This window comes from Muscardinus avellanarius (assembly GCF_963383645.1).
Source record: "Muscardinus avellanarius genome assembly, chromosome: 16".
Lineage (NCBI taxonomy): Eukaryota > Metazoa > Chordata > Mammalia > Rodentia > Gliridae > Muscardinus > Muscardinus avellanarius.
The window spans coordinates 45,526,482-45,541,430 of NC_137802.1; the positions used below are offsets into that span (position 1 = coordinate 45,526,482).

The 14,949-nt window shown below is 41.7% G+C and overlaps 1 protein-coding gene across 13 annotated transcripts in view; it reads right to left on the bottom strand.

The window, feature by feature from the left end:
• Positions 1–1,885: 1,885 nt before the first annotated feature.
• KAT7 (lysine acetyltransferase 7) overlaps positions 1,886–14,949 on the bottom strand; it is a gene marked incomplete at both ends in the record, with an annotated part of 35,378 nt that continues 22,314 nt past the window's right edge. For 7 of the 13 annotated variants that reach the window (XM_080712823.1, XM_080712822.1, XM_080712820.1 and 4 more), the window contains 8 exons: positions 1,886–1,987; positions 3,005–3,111; positions 3,634–3,780; positions 5,374–5,467; positions 6,512–6,652; positions 6,830–6,919; positions 10,742–10,933; positions 13,249–13,359. In XM_080712823.1, the coding sequence (XP_080568949.1) occupies positions 1,886–1,987; positions 3,005–3,111; positions 3,634–3,780; positions 5,374–5,467; positions 6,512–6,652; positions 6,830–6,919; positions 10,742–10,933; positions 13,249–13,359 (984 nt within the window). Of the gene's footprint in view, positions 1,988–3,004; positions 3,112–3,633; positions 3,811–5,373; positions 5,468–6,511; positions 6,653–6,829; positions 6,920–10,741; positions 10,934–13,248; positions 13,360–14,949 lie in introns of all 13 variants that reach the window. The other 6 variants (XM_080712830.1, XM_080712829.1, XM_080712825.1 and 3 more) reach the window with 3 other exon arrangements.

Below are 14,949 nucleotides of genomic sequence, written 5' to 3' on the forward strand. Positions count from 1 at the left end.
TAATTATCAACTGCAGCCCACCTACCCAACTTCCTGCTGATTCCTTTGTTCCTTCAAATCAGATGAAAATGAACTCAACGAAAGAAGGTATAAAACTGACTAGCCACTGCTTTAGTGCTAACTGGCACCAAAAGCAGACAGATCAAATTTATCCCAACTATACAAGTTCTGAGTAAGGACTCCCTCTATGGACAGCTTGTATCATGAGGAAAACAATTACACAGCCACAAACCACATCCCTCAAGTCTACAGCTAGAAAAAACAAGCCCCCTACCAGTAGCAGGTCAGCAGCAACATTGTCATACATAAATAAAAACCTCAATGAAACAGATTTTAGCAGAGAACATGCTTTATTGAGGAGTAGATATAGAAGAGCACATTCTACCACATGTGGGGAAGGGTTTAGCATCTGTAAAAGGCCATACCCCTTAAGAAAACCCCCAGTGAAGTTGCTTTTGGATAAATTTTAACAGTGACACTGAAACTGGAGGGGAGCTGCCACTGAACATGCTTAAATTCAGCTCCCCCAACCCACAGTGAATATAAGTAGTGTACAGAGATGACAAGAGAAAGGCACAAATGACCAGAGTTGGGATTGTGGTAAGGGCGCCACATGAAGACAGCAGTGTTGTTGGAGGCCAAGTTGGGAAGGGTGACATGTCAGACATCAAAAGCTGCCCCAAGATAGCAGGTTATAACAGGCCAGGGAGAAATTAGAGGGAACATCTCTTCCTTTACTTGAACAACACCAAAAATAGGAGACCAGAGAATAGGAGGATGGTGGAAAATCCCAAAAAGGAAATGGAGGTGGAGTTCTTAGAAGGGCAGAAGCACTTTAGTTCTAGAGGTAAGATGGTGTTGGAAAGAGAAGCAAACCTCTGCCTTGACAAGTCCTGGGCTGAGACAGGTAAGTCATTTCAATCACTTTCAACTTCCTCCCAGAATGAGCTGGAGAAAAATCAGTGCAACTTATATGGATGTATAGGTGTCCTATACCAGAAATGGTACAGTGAAAAGGTTTGCAGTAATTAACCAGTTAACATGTAGCAAGGGAGAATTGGAAATTATTTTGGCACCTGCAAACATGGAAAGGGGCAGGGAACAGAGAGAAGAAAACATTTACTGCTGGGCACTTTCTGGTGAGGCAAAAGAATTATTCACTCCCTTCTACTAAGACAATGCCTACTGCCCACAGGTGAACTCAAACAAAATACAAAATCACCACCTCTTATTCCTCTCACCATCTCATTTGGATGGATTACATGCTGTTACCAAAACTAAACTCAAGAAAACTCTTCAGAAGTATTTGGCTCTGGTCAGCCCAATACTGATCAAAAACAAATCTTAAGATAAAAATAAGAAAAGTTAAAGTGAGATGAAATCAAAGCAGAATGGACCCCTCTCAGTACACGCACACACACAAGTGCTGCCTCTTCTCTGCCCCTCCACAAAACATGTGTAAGGAGTAACTGGAAAGGTCTGGTGGTGGCAACCGTATTTGGAGGTCTGTGACCGGGTGGCAAGAAGCACTAGTACAAAGTTCAGAGGACACAACACACCTCATGGGGCTAAGAACATGAGGAGAGGACCAGTGACTGGACAGGTACAGTACCATAACAGAACTCCTTGGGTCAGTGCTATGAGAATCTGCACTTGAGTCTAATGCAGATTCCATCCAGGCAACCTCACTGAGGCCGAAACAACAGTTCCTCAGAACCAGCGTCTGCAGTGTACATGAAGGTCGGAGCCAGGACAGTCCTGAGGGGGATGGCCTTCCCAAAGGATACTGTACTTGCCAATCACAAGAGCAACAGAAATGACAGACAGATCCCTAGGGTACGGATTCCTACTGCTGGGGTTCACTGGCTCGGAATGACAGGTCACTTTAAGTGCCCTTGGGAGGGGTCCATTTTAAGCAGCTTGGATCCATGGTTTTGTTGGAGTTGGACCTTTTGGCCTCTTTGGCTATCCACTCATCAATCAGGTCCTGGGAAGAATAATGAGAAAAATTATTACACACATGCAAATAATAGCCTTGACACACAGGCATGTTAGCAAGAGAGAATCACCAAAGGGTTTTGGAGAACGAACCTAGATAGTTCAACCTCCCAACTACACTCTCAATCTTTTTATTTTGAATCAAGATCTTGCTAGGTTGATGAGTTTCACCAAGTTGCTGAGGCTAGTCTCAAGTTTGCAATCCTCCTGTCTCAGCCTCTCAAGAAGGGGGATTATAGAGATTCACCACCACAGCCAGCTTAGTCATTGAATAGTATTGTGATTGGCAAACTACTTTCCTGCCTAATCCATTTCTTCTATATTGCCCTCAGTGAGAGTTGAAAATCATTATTTAACTATCCTTATTACATGTATGAGTCAATTAAAAAAATTACAAGTGGCCCTAAGTTGAGATGGCATTTGTTAAAACTATTTAAAACCACTTGCACAGATGGGTCATTCTTTCTAATCCAAGAAAATCATCAATGACAGAAGTGCTGTTCAACATAAATCTCCTTAACTGCTGTCATGCAAATCTGAGACAGGAGCTTAACAAAAGCTCCTGATAAGGACATGGCAGAAGATAAGCTTAACAACAAAGACCACATGGGCCTCCTTGCTAGCTAAAGAAATGAGGCCACTGGAAGGTGCTTAAGGCTTAAGGTTAAACCCTTCCCATAAGGGAAGTTCCCCCCCTCCTGTGGGTGATAAGCCTCCCACCCCACTCCCCACCCTTGGCTCTGCTGAGCCTCAAGGGGCATCCAGTAAGGGAGCTAGCAGCTGATAAAGACCTTACAGAACTGGGCATGGCAGTGCAAGCTTGTAATCTCAGTACTTGGAAGGCTGAGACAGGAGGACCACAGGTTCGTGGCCAGCCTCAGCTACTTAGTGAGAGACCCTGTTTCAAAATAAGGTATACAAAGATAAGGCTGGGGGGTTAGCTTGGAGGCAGAATGCCCCTGGTGAAGTTCAATCCCCAGTAGCACAAAAACAAAAAACATCTTACCTGTCTCTTTAAAACTAGGTGCTTTCCTTTCCAATACTTGAGCATCTGAAGGGCTTGCAGAGTACTTACAATGTCCACAGGATTCACAGCTGTTTCCTGGCTAATTTCTGAAACAAAGAAATGCTGAAAACCTGGCCAAAGCACACCCCCCCTAGCTCTGCCAAGGCCTACCTTTGCCTGAGGGGAAATCCAAAGGGCTAGAATCTTTGGTACTCAACCCTAACTGCTCAGAAAACTTTTACCAATCCAAATAACTATAGAGCTAGAAGCTAAACCTTGGCCCCTTAAGAGATCAAGGTCAAATACAGACTTTGCAAACTAAATTCTTCTACCTTGCATAAAAGGCTGGGATATCCTTCTTAGAAGCCCCTGCATGTGTCAAAATACTTGTTTTCTTCCTAAAATTTTTAAGAAATCAATTCATACCATTCCCAGGGGCCAACTGCTCTGGAATCCTAGGCACTTTTAGTGAGGATCTATGCAATGGTCCAAGTTGAGTGGCCTTCCTTTCTCTTATTTACATACAATACAGAATGGGGGATTATCTTTACATGAACAAGGGTCAAGTGGAAAAGTTGGGATATCTGCTGGAGTTGTCAAGTAACTATTCCAAAGAGTTAAAAACCAACCTTTGATAGAAATCTCTTTGCCTTGGAAATTGTGCAAGTAACGAAGAAGCACTTCTTTCCAGTAACTGCGGTAACTTATGAGTCCCAGATCTGAGAGTGGACGTTCTGGGGAGCCAACTTTTTCTTCCACTTTGGAAAGTAAATAACCTGCCAAGACACAAATACACACACTTTTTTCTAGCAATATTTTATTTCACCCTAACAGCAAAAAATACACGCTAACATGGAAGGTTCAAGAAGTATAGTCAGTATCAACTAGTTCAGCCGCTCAATGGAAAATGTAATGCGTGGCTTTGTATTAAAAAAAAAAAAAAACGAAGAAGGTTTATTTGCAGTTATTTATAATGGCAAAAAAAAAAAAAAATCTGAAAGCCTTCACCAGGACTTCAATAACAACAGTTCTCCATAAGCAGGTCTCTCCTAAATGGATTAGGCCACTTCTGATTGGTCTCTTCCAGGTGACTTAGAAATCAAGGAAGGCATAGAAGGCTAATTCTAAAAATTTTATTTTTATTAAAATGACAGTAAACATTGAATAGAATTCAGTAGGTTCAACAACCACACTGATTATATTTTTAAGGTCATGGAGAACACTGATTAGCAAATATTGAACCACTGTTCCTAAGAGAAATACAGGATTGTTTTTATGAGCCTCTGATCACATTCATTAACTAATCAGTAGATGACCTTATTTTACATGTTTCTGTTTAAAAGTACCTTATTTTATACTCTTGGTCCTGAACTCATAACTACAGCCAACAGCACTGTAACTCATGCCTGCAAAGAGCTCATCTAACCACTGTGGGTTTACCAGTGCTTAGGAAGAGCACATCAATATTATGTTTAGGGATCTTTTAATTTTTTTTTTTTTTTTGCACTGGGGATTTAATCCAAAGGCAGTATAACCTTCAAGCTATACCCCCAGCCTTTTATTTTATTTTTCTCTTTTTTAAGTTTTTTTTTTTTTTTTTTTAACTGGGAAGCAAGATCTAATTATGTTGCTGAGGCTATCATTGAACCTGTAATCCTCCTATCTCAGCCTCCCAAGCACTAGGACGACAGATGTGTATCACCACACCTGGCTTAGAGGCCATTTAAAATCACCAAAAGGGAGCCCAAAATGTGGAAAAGTAGCACTAAGAGACCGTGAAAATGACACTTGTTCAAATACAAGAGTTGAAATGGCACCTATCTGAACACAGCTGAGAATGAGTGTATTTGGGAACTCTTTTCCTGCTTTGTGCATATCCATGAATGACCATAAAAGCACCAAGACTGATTCTTGGGGTTACAAATGAATTTTAATGAGTAGATAAATTCATAAACATGGAATCTATGATCAATGAAGAAAGAGTGTAGTAATCAAGGCTTGTGTATCAGGTATATGAATTGTTTCTATACAAGTCCTTACAAAATCAAAATCCCAAACATCAAAGAGATTTTAAAGCCTTATGCATGTATGCGTTCTGTTTAAGTCTCAAACTGGATTAATCCTGGAAGAGCTTACTTTATCATCCTTTGCATCGTCTACTAATTAATACCTACTCGGATTCCCATATTCAAGAAGTGTTCGATGTGTTATCAGACAGACAATGTGCAGGTTTACCCCATTTGCTCACTCATTTGAAAGCTATCAGTATACCTCAACTTACATTTCAGGAACTGCAGAGACTACAGGACAAACAGACAAAAAGAGTCCCACAGTCCCTGACTTTTGGATGACTGAGCAGTCTCACTTACTGAAATCAATGAGCATCTTGCCGTAGCCCTGCCGCATGTACTGTGGCATGGTAAGGATACAGGATACATTATAGTTCAGGAATGAATTCTTTTCCTAAAATCAAGAGCAGATGAACACAAATCATTAAGGGTCTGGGAGCAAAGGTCAGCATGTGCACAGATATAAAATAGGCTGCTTGCAATATGTCTGGCTAAGTGGCCTGGGGAGTGGCTCAGTACTCATTCTGGAAGGGAATCAAAAAATCCAATCATATTGTATGATTCTACTTATATGCATTATCCAAATGAGTGAATTTATAGACACAAAAGGCCTGGGAGGAGCAGAGCAGAAATGGGGACTGACAGCTGATATATATAGGGTTTCTTTCTGAGGGAATAAAAGCTGTCATGATTGCATGATAGTTCACATTAACTCTGTGAATACACCAAAAATCAGTGAACTATATACTTTAAGTAGGTGAACTGTCTGGTATGTGAATTTTATTTCAATTAAATTGTTATACTAAAAAGCCAAAAGCCAAATATGGCCTCATGTCTTTAAAGGCCTTCTTTATTTTTTTAAGGGAAGGGCTGTTTTTATCACCTCTTCCCAGGGATGTGAGCGCTCAAATACCAAAATCAATCGCTCCTACTCTAGTCATTAGGTGTGTGTGTGTGTGTGTGTGTGTGTGTGTGTGTGTGTGTGTGTATTGAACCCAGAGGCATTCTACCTCTGAGCTACATTCCCCAGACCTATTTTATTCTTTACTTTGAAACAGGTCTTACTAAGTTGCTGAGAGCCTAAGTAGCTGAGACTTGCCATGAACCCGCAATCCTCCTATCTCAGCATCTGAAGTACTAGGATTACAAGTGTGTGCCTCTGTGCCAGGCTCAGCCATTAGATTTTTTTTTTTTTTTTTTTTTGCAGTACTGGAGATTGATTGAACTCAGGGGCATTTTACCTCTGACCTATACCCCCCAACCCTATTTTTTATTCTTTATTTTGAAACAGTGTCTCACAAAGTTGCAGAGGGCCTAACTAGCTGACATCTAGGAACCTGCAAACCCCCTGTCTCAGCCTCCCAAGTACTGGGATTACAAATGTGCACTACCACTCCCAGCTCAGCCATTAACTTCTTAATCTCCCAATTATGCTGACCTTGGAAAAATATCCAATCAGGTGACATCCAGTGTTGTCCGCTTCTGTCATAACATAGAACAGGAAGGGTTCAACATCATAATATAATGTCTTGTGGTCCAGAAAAAGCTTGGCCAGCAGACACAGATTTTGGCAGTAAATCTGCAAGAGAGGAAGACAGTTTCTGTGTAGGCCAATGATTTCCAAAAACATCAGATAAAGGCCTAAAAATAATGATATTATTTTGCATGCAACAGAACTCCTCTATGATGAATTTAAAATAACTCCTTTAGAATCCATGAGTGTACATTACCACTTCTTTTTATTGACATGTTTTACCTTATTTTTCTTGCCATCTACTTCAAACACAGAGATTGAGCCTTTTCGATATATCTCATCACCTGGTGGATGTTTCCACACACACTTGGCCTGCAAGAAAATGGAATTCATATTAGGAAGTCAAGGCCTCCCTATGGAAAAGTTTCCTCAAAGGGAAAGGAAATCACAGGTCAAATTTGGTTATGTAATCTGAGGGACAGTTGGGAACACTTAAGAACACAGCAAAACAGATCCCCCCTAGTAAAAACAAATAAAGGCATCTAAAGTCACTGCAGTATGTTTATGACATTTTTATAGGCATTTAGAACAAGTTTTCTGGATTATATTCTGGCTTTGTCTTGGCCCAGGATATTAAAATTATCTACTATGTAAAAGCCAGATAAGCAAGAATACCCTTGCTTATTATAAAATGCTGCATGCCAACAGGAAAACTATTAAGCAGCTTATTCAAGCTTAGAGCTGCTAAGTACTTTACTCTCTCACCTTTACCAATAACTTCACATTATCTCCTATTACCATCATTTTTCAGATTAGAAAACCAACCCACATGACGAAAACTATGAACCACCACAATCTGCTCCCACCCTATACAAATGTGTTGTTACGTAAGAAAGTAAAAGAAAGCTCTACAGCTTTAAAAAAAAAAGGCAAGGCAGAAGGTCTGAGCTATAGGGAAGTGGGGAGCATTTGGCCACAAGGGGGCACAAGCTGTCCCCTTTTTTTTTGTTGTTGTTGTTTTGTTTTTTTGCAGCACTAGGGATAGAACAAAAGGGCCTTGTGCATGCTGGGCAAGTGCTCTACCACACAGGTACCCCATCCCCTATCAATAGTTTTAGTGTATCCAGCTAGTCAGCCATTGTTGTAAATAGGTTCTGACTGAAAAGTAAATACTTTTTCTGGGGAGGAGTGGGTGGATTGGGGATGGAACTTAGGGCCTCGTCCATGCTGGGCAAGGCTCTACCACTTTAGCTATACCCTCAGCCATTTACATTAATACATTTTTTTTTGAGGGTGTAGGAATGGAACCCAGGGGCATTTGAACTCTGATCTACAATCCCCTGCCCTATTTTTTATTCTTTATTTTGAAACAGGGTCTCACTAAGTTACAGAGGGCCTCACTAAGTAGTTGAGACTGTCCACAAACCCCGATCCTCGGTCTCAGCCTCCCGAATGCTGGGATTACAAACGTGCACCACCACGCCTGACTACATCAATACATTTTAAAGTGTTGTCTAAAGAAGTATATGTAAGCTGGGCATATTGACCCACACTGGTAATCCCAGTACTTTGGAGGCTGAGATAAGAGAACTGCAGGTTCAAGGACAGCCTCAGCAAGTTGTGAGTTGTCAACCTAGTGAGAACCTGTTTCATAACAAAAATAAAAATAGGAAATGGGAGCGGGTAGCTCAGAGGTAGAATGCTTCTGGGCTCAATCCACAGTACCACACACACACACACAAAGTAGGAATATTTTGTCTCCTTTCCTATATCTTTTGTTTTGTGCTACTAGAAACCCAGAGCCTTGTGTATACTGGGCAAGCATTCTACCCCCGAGCCACAACCTCAGTTCAGGTACATTTTTAGTATACAATTTTATTGTAATTTTTTGTCAACTCAAGAAATGTATTCTAATTGTGTCACACATAAATCCAAATATTTATTAACTAGAATTGCTTCAAAGCCCTACCTATAGTTTGATCTTATCTCCACTACTATTGTTACTAATGCTGGTTCTTTACAACAATAACCAAACCAACACAATTATTTAGCAACAGAAGTCAAGCCAAAGAAAGACCACTTTAAGCCGGGCATGGTGGCACACGCTTGTAATCCCCGCGCTTGGGAGGCTGACACAGGAGGATCGAACGGGTTCGAAGCCAGCCCCAGCTACTTAGTGAGGCTCTCAGCAACTTAGTGAGACCCTGTTTCCAAATAAAATATAAAAAAAAAAAGGTCTGGCAGTGTAGCCCGTTGGTAGAAGGGTTTCCTGGAATCCCAGTACCACCAAATAAATAAATAAAATAAAATAGGTTTATAATTCTGCAGATTTGATTTTTATAACTCAATATATATACAGTAAACCCCAAATAGTCAGAAGGTTTATTCAATCCTAGATTTATCGAGACTCTCTTGTTTCCTCTACTTTTCTCTTTGGCTATTTCATTCGTGTTACTAAACAAAAAAGCAAAAGGTACAGATGGTACACAGTTATTATTAAAAACACTACTGGTCTACGTCAGTGTCCAGGCCTCAGTGTTCTCTGAGCCTGTGTCTCTACCACTGCTCAACTTTCATCTGCCCTTCATTATTCTATCTCTACATAAGGCGATGCTTCTGGAGTTTGGAGCATAGCAGCACTGGGCCACAAAATACAGATCAAGTGCTCCAGAGCTGGGAACACAAAAAAGCAGTATCATCACTGGGGAGGGAGTATGACAGGAATCACAGGAAGCATGGGCTATAGATGTATACAAAGCCTGGAAAATAAAGTTGGATGGGGGAAGAAAGAAGAGTTACCCTAAAAGGCTTTAGAGCTAAAATAAAAGTGTGACTGTAAGAATAGAAATGTTCTTCTGATTAAACACGAATCTCTATCCCTTTCCCCTGCCATAGAGGTCCACTACTCCATGCCAGAATTTCCTTCTAAGACAAGGCTTTTTATTTTACAACTAAGAAAAGTGGCTTAAAGCTACAAAAAAATCTATTTAGACATCTGTTAACAACAAAACAAATTGGAATAAAATTTCAAGTCTTTATTCTTTTTTTTTTTTTTTGGTGGTACTGGGGTTCCTGGAAGACCTTCTACCTCTGGGCTACACTCCCAGACCTATTTTATACTTTTTTATTTTTGGAAACAGGGTCTCTTAAACCAGCGGGCCTGGCTTTGAACCAGCACGGTCCTCCTGTCTTCGCCTCCTAAGCACGGGGATTACAAGCGTGTGCCACCACACCCGGTGCTACAAGCCTATTTTAATCACTATTCTGATTCCCACTGCTTCAGATGTGATAACTACGCCCTTTATTCCTATTTTTAACAGATAAAAGAATGCTCAGAAACCAGAAGCACTGAGCTGGGCGTGGTGGTGCACGCTTGTAATCCCAGTACTTGAGAGGCTGAGACAGGAGGATCCGGGTTCACAGCCAGCCTCAGCTACTTAGTAAGGCCCTTTGTAACTCAGTCAGACCCTGTTTCAAATAAAGAATGAAAAATAGGGTTGGGGTTGTCACTCAGAGGTAGAATGTCCCTGGGTTCAATTGCCAGAGTGAGGCATCCAAGGACATATTCTACTAATTTTATTTTTTGCGGGTCTAGGGAAGGAACCCAGGGGCATTGGACCTCCAATCCACATCCCCTGCCCTATTTTTATTCTTTATTTTGAAACAGGGTCTCACTAAGTAGCGGAGGGCCTCACTACGTAGCTGAGGCTGTCCATGAACCGCGTTCCTCCAGAATGCTGGAATTACAAGCGTGCGCTACCACACCCGGCTTCTACTAATTTTATAATCTTGTCACAAGCTGGTCTCCTTCATATATGTTTGGAACACATACTTCTTGGATATCCACTGCCTAAAAGGCAAGCCACACTGTCTCTGCCTTGTCTAATGAAGTCCTTGTATTTTCATCTAGTTTGGAACCTAAAAAACTGTGGACAGAGGTAATTCTAATTGAGAAAGAAATGGAGAAGATCAGAAAGCAAGAAAGATGGAAATACGTATGATGGATGTGGTTAAGAGCTCGGAGTGCCATCCAGCACCAGCCATGCCACAGGCTGTACAGCTCATCCTGAAATGTGGTTTTCAGTTCTCAATCCCTTTATCTCATTGCTTGGATAGATGTTATCTCTAGGGCAAAATCTAGAAATCCTATATATCATGTACATGGTCAAGGCAGAGGAACCCAGAACAGCTTACCATGTGCCGTCGGAGTATCGTTTGGCTCTTCATATATTTTAAACAGAATTCACACATATAAAGACGTCCCAGCCGTGCATATTCTTCAGGATAGGGAGAATGGTACCAAGTATCAAGTTCATACCGACCAAAAGCAATTGTTTTAATCATGTTGCTCCCCTCTGTGATTTGGCCTTGTAGCCTTAACTTCTCCTATTGCCAAGAAGACAAAAAAAAGGTCAGAGATTTGAATTTACTTTGTGTGTTTGTGGTGGTGGTGTTTGTGCAGAGGAGGGTTACTGGGGATTGAACCCAGAGGCATTCTACCTCTGAGCTATACCCTTTTGAAACAAGCTCTCACAAAATTACTGCATGCTAGCCTCTAACTTGTGATCCTCCTGTTTCAGCTTCTCAAGTACTGGGATTACAGGTGTGGATCAGGCTATTCTCTGTTTTTATTTTTATTTTTAGGTGCTAGGTATTGAATTCAGGGGCATTCTACCTCTGAGCTATACCCCAGCCCTATTTTTTATTTGGAAACAGGGTCTTGCTAAATTGCTGAGGCTGACCTCAAACCTGCAATCCCCTTGTCTCAGTACTGGGATTGAATTGCCCTCTGCAACTTAGTGAGACCTTGTTTCAGAATAAAGAATAAAAATAATAAGGCTGAGGGGTGTAGCTCAGAGGCAGAATGTCCCTGGGTTCCATTCCCAATACCAAAAAAAACTGCCTAGGAGCTGGGTGTGGTGGCACATTCTTGTAATCCTAGTACTTGGGGAGCTAAGAAAGGAGGATTGCAGGTTCAAAGGCAGCCTCAGTAACTTTGCAAGGCTCTCAACAAGCTACTGAGTCCCTAATTCCAAATAAATAAAATTGAGCTAGACTGGGTATAGTGGGACACACTTGAAATCCCAATACTCAAGAGGCTGAGACAGAAAGATAGTGGGAAGCTGGGTGTTGGTGGTGCATGCTTGTAATCCCAGCATTTGGGAGGCTGAGACAGGAGGATAGTGGTTCGTGGACAGCCTCAGCTACTACTTAGTGAGGCCCTGCTTTGCAACTCAGTGAGACTGTTTCAAAAAATAAAGAAAAAAAAAAAAAAAGCCGGGCGTGGTGGCATATGCTTCTAATTTCAGTGCTTGGGAAGCTGAGACAGGAGGATCGCACAGGTTCAAAGCCAACCTCAGCTACTTAGTGAGGCTCTCAGCAACTTAGTGAGACCCTGTTTCCAAGTAAAATATAAAATAGGTCTGGGAGTATAGCCTGGAGGAGAAAGCCTCTAGGTTCCACCCCCAGTACCACCAAAAAAATAAAAAGTACGGCTGAGGGTTGTAGCTCGGAGGTACAGTGCCCCTGGGTTCAATCTCCAGTACCAAAAAAAAATGAGCTGAGGGTGAGGGTGTAGCTTGGAGGGTTTAATCCCTTGTAGGAAAAAAAAAGTTCTGCTTAAAGTCAAATCAAAGCATAAACTTGTAAATAAAAAGCAGTAAGAAACTACCGTTGTATCAAAGTTTAATTCTGAAATATCTGACAACAGTAGCTGGGTACAGTGGTGTGCACCTATAGTCCCAGCACTGGGGAGGCCGAGCGGGAGGATCACTCTAACATGCTAGTTGAATATGAGTCTGAGCAACATAGCGAGACTCATTTCAAAAATAAGCACAGGGCCTGTAATCCCATATTTGGAAAGCTGAGATAGGAGGATCTCAGGTTCAAGGCAGCCTCAGCACCTTAGTGAGGGTCTCAGCAACTTAGCAACACTCTGTTTCCAAATAAATAATAAAATAGAAGCCAGGAATGGCAGTGTACCCTTATAATCCTAGTACTTGGGCTGAGGCAGGAGAACCGCAGGTTTGCAGCCAGCCTCAGTTTCTTAGTGAGGCCCTGTTTCAAAATAAAGAATTAAAAAAAAGGGCTGGGGGTGTAGCTCATCAGAGGTAGAATATCCCTGGGTTCAATCCCCAGTTCTGAAAAAAAAAGAGAGAAATAAAACAGGGCTGGGAGTGTAGTCTGGAGGCAGAATGCCCTGGGTTTGATGTCCAGCAGCACAAAATAAATAAAATGAAATACTTGACAATAGCCTTTCCCATTATTCCCCATTCACTGTTATTTTCATGCTTTTAGGATGATAACTGTATTAAAGTTAAGTGAAGAAACCTTACAAACGGGGAGGTCCTGCGGGGTTAAAGAGACAATAAAAGGAATGGGTTCTTCCCAGTTCCCAGGTTCACAGAATTGCAAATTATCAGAGACAAAGGGGATCCACTGTTTTTTACCCAGCCTCATTACCTCAATGGAACTTCTAATTAAGATGGAAAGGAGAGAAAAAATAAGAAATCCAGGAGGAGGTGTGATTCATTTTAAATACAAATGGGAAGGGCAGCTGCAAGAGGACAGCAGGAGGAAGAAGGGAGGCGATTTAACCAGCAAGGGACCTTTCATTCCCATCCAACCAAAGCTAATCATTTTTCTTGGCAGTTTTAAGTGTCTTTCACAAGGGTCCTCGACCTTGAGGTTTTAATACTTACCAAATCCTCCGAAGCCCGGGCTTGTGCTCTTCGGAAAAGATCCAAGTCATACTCGCTTGTCAGGTTTTCCAAGAGAGGTTCCCGAGTATTGCCATAGGTCTGTCTGTGTTCCTAAGGTAATAACCAGAGCATGATACTCCCTGCTTCTAAAAAGTGAGTACATTTCATTTCATTGGCTAACAACCACAATCATAAGCTTTTTACTTAGTGCCTACATACTATGAGGTAGAGATGGAGCACAGACAGTTTAGGTTAATGCCAGAGACATCTACTACCCAGCCTAGTGGGTCTGAAGACATGTTCGACAGCTCCAAAAAGGAGTGTCATCTCTCTCTAAATGGGCACCTCCAAGCTGAGCATGGTGGCACACACCATCCCATACTTGGAAGCTGAGAGAGGATGATCCCAAGTTCAAGACCAGCCTCAGGAACTTACCAAGACTCTCAGCAACCTAGTGAGGCCATTTTATTTATTTATTTATTTATTTATTTATTTATTTATTTATTTATTTATGGTGGTACTGGGATTTCTGGAAGCCCTTCTACCTCCGGGCTACACTCCCAGACCTATTCTTCATACTTTATTATTTGGAAACAGGGTCTCTTAAGCCAGCACGGCTGGCTTCAAACCTGCGCGATCCTCCTGTCTCGCCTCCCAAGCGTGGGTATTATAAGCATGCACCACCACGCCCAGCTAGTGAGGCCATTTCAAAATAAAAAATGAAAAAAGGGCTGGGGGGTATAGTTCAGAGATAGAATGCCTCTGGGTTCAATCCTCGGTATCACAAAATAAATGGATGAAGGAGGAAGGAAGGAAGGAAGTGAGTGAGTGAGGCGTGGTGGTGTACTTGGGAAGCTGAGACAGGAGGATCGCAGGTTCATGGCCAGTTTCAGCTACTTAGTGAGACCCTCCCCAAACTAATGAGACCATGTTTCAAAATAAAGAGTTAAAAATATGGCTGGGGGGTATAGCTCGGAGGTAGAATGTCCCCGGGTTCCATCCCTGGTACAGCCAAAATAAATAAATAAGTAAGGGCACCTACAACATCATGGAAGACAGTACAAAATATAAAGTATTGAAACTCAGAAGTGCTACCAATCCCTAGAGTCCTGAGATCCAGGAGATATTTTCTGAGTTGAGAATAAAACAAATAACAGATTCCCAGAATCACTGTTTTTTTGAGGGTGTGTGTATGTGTGTGTAGTGTTGGGGATTGAACCCAGGAGAATTCTACCTCTGAGCAGTACTCCCAGATCAATTTTATTTAGAAACAGGGTCTCACTGAGTTGCTTAGAGCCTTGCTAAGTTGCTGAAACTGGCCTTAACCCTGTGATCCTCCTAACCCTTCCAAGTACTGAGATTAAAGGAGTGTGCCACCACACTCAGCAAGTCTTACTGTTTTAAGATGTTATACTGAAAGGAAAATCTGCAAGTACTAAAAAGGGAAGCTGGACTAAGTAGTCTTTTATAAATTCTTTTACTTGAACCACTGTAACAGCCACCAATCTACTGTCTCCCAAGTATGTAAGGCTCCTACTTTAAAATTGCAGTCCAGGTACACAGGAAAAACAGACTAGATTTTTTTTTTTTTTTTTTGCAGGTTTGGGGATGGATCCCATGGGCATTTGACCTCCAAGCTACAGCCACTGCCCTATTTTTTATTTTGAAACCGGTTCTGAGTTGCAGAGGGCCTCACTAAGT